Consider the following 6,718-nt stretch of genomic DNA (forward strand, 5'->3'; position numbering starts at 1 on the left):
CTCGTGACGTTAAACAAGCGCTACCTGGGAGGCAACCCAGTTGATTGATTGTTTTCTGTTTGTCTATTTTAGTTAGGGTTTGCATAAGCATTTTTAACATTGAATTGCAGGGAACCTATGAGGGGTATGCTAGGAAGGCACGTAGGTCAAGAAAAGAAGGAGAAGGGCACATCACGAAAGTGCCGCTGAGCGGCATTTACCGCTGAGCGGTACTAACGCAGATGGGCTTAAGTTCCCCTTAGCGGAACCCGAGCCCATTGGGGTATTTTTAAACCCTAAGCTGCACGTTTTTACACTCTTTCAAGTTCTTCTCTGCATAAACACTTCCACACCTCTTCTCCTAGGTTTTCCACATCTTTCTACTCTTCCCTCTTTAGAAGATTTCTCTTCCACTCACTTTTATACTAGTGTGCCATCAAAGTTTGGGGTTGGAAGAGAGCATTCTAGTTTCGAAGCATTCTCATATCATCTAGCATCTCCACCCAAGTAAGTAAAATGCATTTTGTTCATTCTAGGGTTCTTGAATTTGAATGTGATTGTCAAAGTGATGAATCAATATTTTCTCAGTTTCACTTAGCTTATTGTACCGAATTTAATCGGGGAATTGTGCTTAATTGTCCGGTATTTTCCCGTTTTTGCTAATTGTGCTTAATTTGACCAAAAAATCTTATTTTAATTAATTTGAATTATTTGGACTAATTATTTGCATTATTAATTGTAGGGAAATTGTTGGATATTATTTGGGACATTTGGAGGTCAAAAGAAAATGCCACATCATATATATTTTGAAATAAAATGAAAGAGAGGTGTGGATTTAAGAAATGAGGTGGTGCTGGAAGAGAAAAAAAAAAAGGATGCCACGGTCCAGAGGAAAACAAGTCCAGCATAGATGGGCTTTAGGTGTGTGGTTGGAGAGATTTGGAGGTGCATGCGGTAATTTATGTACTTGAAGAAAGAGAGGAAAGTGGTGCTGTAAACACCACACGGTCCGGTCCATATGAAGGAGGTGCTTGGAGTAAAGAGCATCCAGCAGCTTTGAAGAGTAGCACACGTCTATGGAGATTCCAGCACGGCCCGTGAGCAATTGAATAGGAGTGTCCAGTAGCTGATTCACGTCAAGCGGAAAAGAGCGAAGGCTGGCACGTCTTGTTGAGCGTCTTGGAGGTGCTTGGAAAAATGAAGGGCTTCACGCGGACAGTTGCTGGCATAGGGGGCCCCATGGACAAATGAAATTGGGAGCATCCAGCATTCATGTTAGTCCAACATCCAGCCTTCACACAGCCCAGTAGCACACGTCCAAAAGAGAGAAGCGGTCCAGTAGATGGAGGGGTGCACACGGAAATAACTTCAGCGTTCAGCATTTTGTTTAGCACGGTCCAACAAGCAAGGAGGTTGGTCCAGCAGCGCAGCACGTAGAGAGGGGCACAAAAGCAAGTCCTGGAATTGGCAATAAGGAGGGTTACGTTCAGCCGCAACCTAGAGAGGGGACACCACATGGAGGGCTACGGGTGAGGTGCACATGCGGAGAATGATTTTGGAGGGCCGTGGGAGACGGCCTGGAGAGAGCACACGGTGCTGTCATGGCATGGAGAAAGCACACGTCCAGCTGTAACGGTGACTCATGAATAAATTTCTTTTTGGTTTTCATTCCAGTAGCATAAGGATTTAGTTTTCTTTCTATCCTTAGAATAGTAGCACGGTGATTGATTTGGGAAAGATACAAATACATGGTCTTGTGAACGTTTCATTTGTTTCAATTTAGCAAAGTTTGGTTCAACTCTTGTTTTTAGTACCAATTACATGGATGTGCATTTCCTTATTTCACTTTTTAGCTTACTCCGTGCATTTAAATTCATCAAGCAATTTGGCATTTTATGTGTTTCTGTTGCAATATGCATTTACTTTAACCTTTAAGCTTAAGCGTTGCGATTAGCGTACCCATTCCCAAGATGCATTTTCTTAATTGTTTTTTCAAGTGGTTCACGCAACGTGTATTTCATTTTTATCCAAGTGTTTTTATTTTATCTACTGTCCTTTATTGTTCATCTTATTTTCAAGTGTTGTTTTTACTGTTTGTTTTTATTGATGCTTTTTCTTTTGCATTTAATGTTTAAGTTCATTCGGTAAATTTTAATTAGGCTGTTGTTACGTTTTCTGCGCGCAGTATTTTATTTTCAATTACTGATGAATTTTACATTATCTAATTTCGATGTCTTTTACCGTTCGGTTTTTACTGTTTTGAAATTTACTTCAACGCTTTTAATTTGGTTTTATTTAATTTCCAGTCCAATTTAATTTTCTGCAACCAAAACCAAAATCAAAACCCCCCACTTCGTGTTTGATCTGAGACTGAACCCACATTTGGTCCTTGAGAGACGACCTAGGAGTCACTTCCTAGTTTATACTGCATTAATTTTGCAATCAACTTTTGTGTGAGGTGCGACCCTCTCATCAAAATGGCGCCGCTGCCGGGGACCAACGGTTCAGTCTTAGGTCTTTTTGTTGTGTTTGTGTGTGTTGTGTTTTGTCTTGTGTTGTGATGTGATGTGATGTGATGTTCTGTTTTGTGTGTGCGTGTTGCATGTATAAATGTGTTGTGTTTTATTTGTTTCGTGATTTTTAGTATTCTTCTTTTTCCATGTCTACCTATTTTGATTTCGTGAATAGTGCTTATTCTACCAGTGCCTCTGATTATGATTCTCCTTCTGCATGTTACTTTGATTGTGATTCATATTCTGCTGATTTGTATGTTGAGAGCAATATGGCTCATCCTCCAACTTCTGAGAGTTCTCTTTGGGAACCGGTTCCACCTACTAAGGATGATGTTCATTGCGTTCTCAAGACTGGACTGATACATTTGCTGCCTAAGTTTCATGGTTTTGCAGGTGAATGCCCACACAGACATTTGGAGGAATTCCACAGCATTTGCTCTTCAATGAAGCCTCCACATGTACCGGTTGATCACATGTTCTTAAGGGCATTCCCACATTCATTACAAGAAGCAGCAAGGGATTGGCTGTATTGTCTTCCTCCAGGATCTATCACTTCTTGGGAAGATCTTAAGCATATGTTTTTGGATGAATTCTTCCCCGCTCAGTATGGTTACAGCAACGATCCTGGATGGAATGACCCTAGTTTGGGATGGTATGATGCTCCACAGCAATATCAGGAAGCACCATCTCAGAATGCTTGTATGCCTCCGCCAGTCCAGCAACAACAACAGCTGCAACTTTATGAGTCAGCCCAGATAGCTCCTCAACCTTCTACTTCTGAGCCTACATTGCAGGAGTTGTTGGAGCAGATGACCATGCAGAACCTTCAGTTCCAGCAAGAGAACATGCAGTTCCAGCAAGAAATAGGAGCTGTCATTCAGAGTATGACTGATCAGATAGGGCAGATGGCCACTCAACTCACTGAGGAACAGTCTCAAGATTCAGAGTTACCATTTCAGACTGTTCAGATTCCAGATGATGATGATAGTGGCATCAACATAGAAGATGGGGAGAAGAGTCATGAGCTTACTATTGCGCCACCTACTTTCCCATCGCCCTATGGCCCCACTCTTGCACCTGAGGAGACTGCTGAAGATCTTGAGGACCAGGCAGGTATAAGCAGTAATTTTGAATCAGGTAGACAATTTTCATCTTCCACCACTTTTCCAATCTTTAGGGAAGTGGAGGAAAACATACCTAATTTTGACTATGCTGTCGATGATTATGTTGTTGATAGGTATGTTGGTGATTGTATTGTTGATGAGTCTGTTTTTAATTCTTCCTCTCTGCATGATGAGAATCAATGTTTGATATCAAATTCGTATGTTTATTCTCCATGCACTGAACATGAATCTGAGTCTGTGGTTGATATTGTTTCTGAATTTGAAATTGATTCATGTTCTGAGAGTTTATCTGTTGTTCAGCCTGTTACACTGGGATTGGGTGTTATACCCCTGTGTGTCAATTCTTTGGAACCACAATGTACTAACAATGCTGCAGGAGGTACATATGAATTTGACCAACATGCACCCCCAGTGGAAGACAAGGGTGCTTACATACACAACAATTTCAACATCAATAGGCACCAGCTGAACCTGCTCATCAACAATCACTTCTTAGATCCAGCTGTGGAAGACATTTCCCTGCTAGATCAAATCTGGAGGATGAAGCAATTCTTCCTCAAAACTTCCTTGTTGGACCCTAAGACAGAAGACATCTCCCTACAAGTCCAAAATTGGCAACTGCCACCATGATCAGGGGAGTATTTCTTTTCTCTTCTCCCCTTTTTCCTACTTTTATTGCACTTGTCCATGATATGATTACTGATTTGATTGCTGATCTTAGGCTTGTGACACATTGAGGACACTGTGTAGTTTAAGTGTGGTCTATTGGGGGAGATTTTTATTTTTCTTTGTTAGTTTTTGATTTCTTGGTTAAATTTTTTTCTTTTCTAGGTTATTTTTGTCGTGTCTTGTATACAGTTGTGCATGATTCTCTTCATTTCTGAACCTTGTTTGGGTTGTAGACTTATCATTTCCTTCACTTCATTGATACTCTGAGATGTTGGAATCCTTGCTTTTCTTTGCTTGGGAAGATGGTTATGATTTTTGAGAGTTGAATTGATTGTGACAGAATTACCCTGTGTGAGATTTGAGCCACTTTATGTTCTTTCTTGTGTGTGATATGTCTCTTGATTGCTTGCGCATGTGCCTTGGCTTGACTCTTTTTGATGATTCTTGATTGATATGCATGTTTGGAAGTGATAAAGGCAATTTTGTTCTTGAGCCTCTCTAGCCAAATAAGCTTACCTTGTTTTGATCCTTTGATAACCCCTTTTGAGCCTATACTTTCCCCCATTTCTTTGTTTTGAAGCTCATACACTAGCCCTCAGTGAAAAACAATGATTACCTTAACCTTAGGGAATTTGTGAGCTTTGGAAGTGTTTTGGGAACAAGTGTGGTCTTCCTGGGGATTTTGATGAATTGGCTAGTTGTTCCTCTTCTTGTTTTGTTTTGGTAAATATATGTGTATCTTGTCTTTTACAGTTTTGTTTTGGAAAGAGAGAAAAGAAAAGAGACAAGATGAAAAAAAAGAAGAGCAGAAAAATAGTGAAAAAAAAATGTGAATAATGGAGTCAAGAAGAGGATGGAATTAGAGGTTGTGGGTGTGTTTGAATGTGTTTACACTTGTTCCCCATTGCTCCTCTGTTCCTTATGGTTTGTAGCTTCTTATCCAGATATATCCTCCCTTGTCCTTGGCCCCATTACAACCATGAAAAGACCTTTTGATTTGAACATGCGTATGTGCTTGAGTGTTGATATTAGAGGCTTGCCAAGTCTGTTTGTGATTGCTTTCTTGAGTGCATTGAGTGACATTGATTTACCTTAAACACTTGAGAGAAACACTGATTGTGTGCATCTGTGAGGTTTTGTTACTTTTGATTCACCTCTTGAGCTGATTGATCATTTTGCCATGTCTTGAATTGCTTGGATGATTTCATGAGTATCTGCTTTCTCTGATTCATTATGTGTTGGAATTGTCTACTTCTTTTCTCTGTCCAAATTTCTTGAGGACTGTGTAAATTCTGTTTCTGTCCTTGTTAGTCTTTGTTTTCTGTATGCTGAGTTTGTGTCACCTTCCTAAAAGTCCTTTGAACTATTCCCTGATCTGCGTCTTGATTTTGCCCAGGAGTGCAAAAGACTAAGTGTGGTCTATTTTGATGAATCAATATTTTCTCAATTTCACTTAGCTTATTGTACCGAATTTAATCGGGGAATTGTGCTTAATTGTCCGGTATTTTCCCGTTTTTGCTAATTGTGCTTAATTTGACCAAAAAATCTTATTTTAATTAATTTGAATTATTTGGACTAATTATTTGCATTATTAATTGTAGGGAAATTGTTGGATATTATTTGGGACATTTGGAGGTCAAAAGAAAATGCCACATCATATATATTTTGAAATAAAATGAAAGAGAGGTGTGGATTTAAGAAATGAGGTGGTGCTGGAAGAGAAAAAAAAAAGGATGCCACGGTCCAGAGGAAAACAAGTCCAGCATAGATGGGCTTTAGGTGTGTGGTTGGAGAGATTTGGAGGTGCATGCGGTAATTTATGTACTTGAAGAAAGAGAGGAAAGTGGTGCTGTAAACACCACACGGTCCGGTCCATATGAAGGAGGTGCTTGGAGTAAAGAGCATCCAGCAGCTTTGAAGAGTAGCACACGTCTATGGAGATTCCAGCACGGCCCGTGAGCAATTGAATAGGAGTGTCCAGTAGCTGATTCACGTCAAGCGGAAAAGAGCGAAGGTTGGCACGTCTTGTTGAGCGTCTTGGAGGTGCTTGGAAAAATGAAGGGCTTCACGCGGACAGTTGCTGGCATAGGGGGCCCCATGGACAAATGAAATTGGGAGCATCCAGCATTCATGTTAGTCCAACATCCAGCCTTCACACAGCCCAGTAGCACACGTCCAAAAGAGAGAAGCGGTCCAGTAGATGGAGGGGTGCACACGGAAATAACTTCAGCGTTCAGCATTTTGTTTAGCACGGTCCAACAAGCAAGGAGGTTGGTCCAGCAGCGCAGCACGTAGAGAGGGGCACAAAAGCAAGTCCTGGAATTGGCAATAAGGAGGGTTACGTTCAGCCGCAACCTAGAGAGGGGACACCACATGGAGGGCTACGGGTGAGGTGCACATGCGGAGAATGATTTTGGAGGGCCGTGGGAGACG

General features: G+C 41.0%; 1 protein-coding gene across 1 annotated transcript; it reads left to right on the forward strand.

Moving 5' to 3' along the window:
• The first annotated feature begins 3,067 nt into the window (after positions 1–3,067).
• Positions 3,068–4,246, forward strand: LOC148196863 (uncharacterized). Its single transcript, XM_088093527.1, has one exon. It carries the CDS (start codon positions 3,068–3,070, stop codon positions 4,244–4,246), a length of 1,179 nt encoding a protein of 392 aa, XP_087949653.1.
• The last annotated feature ends 2,472 nt before the right edge of the window (positions 4,247–6,718 follow it).

Source organism: Vigna umbellata, chromosome 6, assembly GCF_029865625.1.
Source record: "Vigna umbellata cultivar VRB3 chromosome 6, Vumbellata_1.0, whole genome shotgun sequence".
Taxonomy (NCBI): Eukaryota; Viridiplantae; Streptophyta; class Magnoliopsida; order Fabales; family Fabaceae; genus Vigna; species Vigna umbellata.

Bases quoted from the DNA above. Each gene is read 5' to 3' on its own strand.
- LOC148196863 (XM_088093527.1), top strand. From the start codon at position 3,068: ATGTTTTTGGATGAATTCTTCCCCGCTCAGTATGGTTACAGCAACGAT.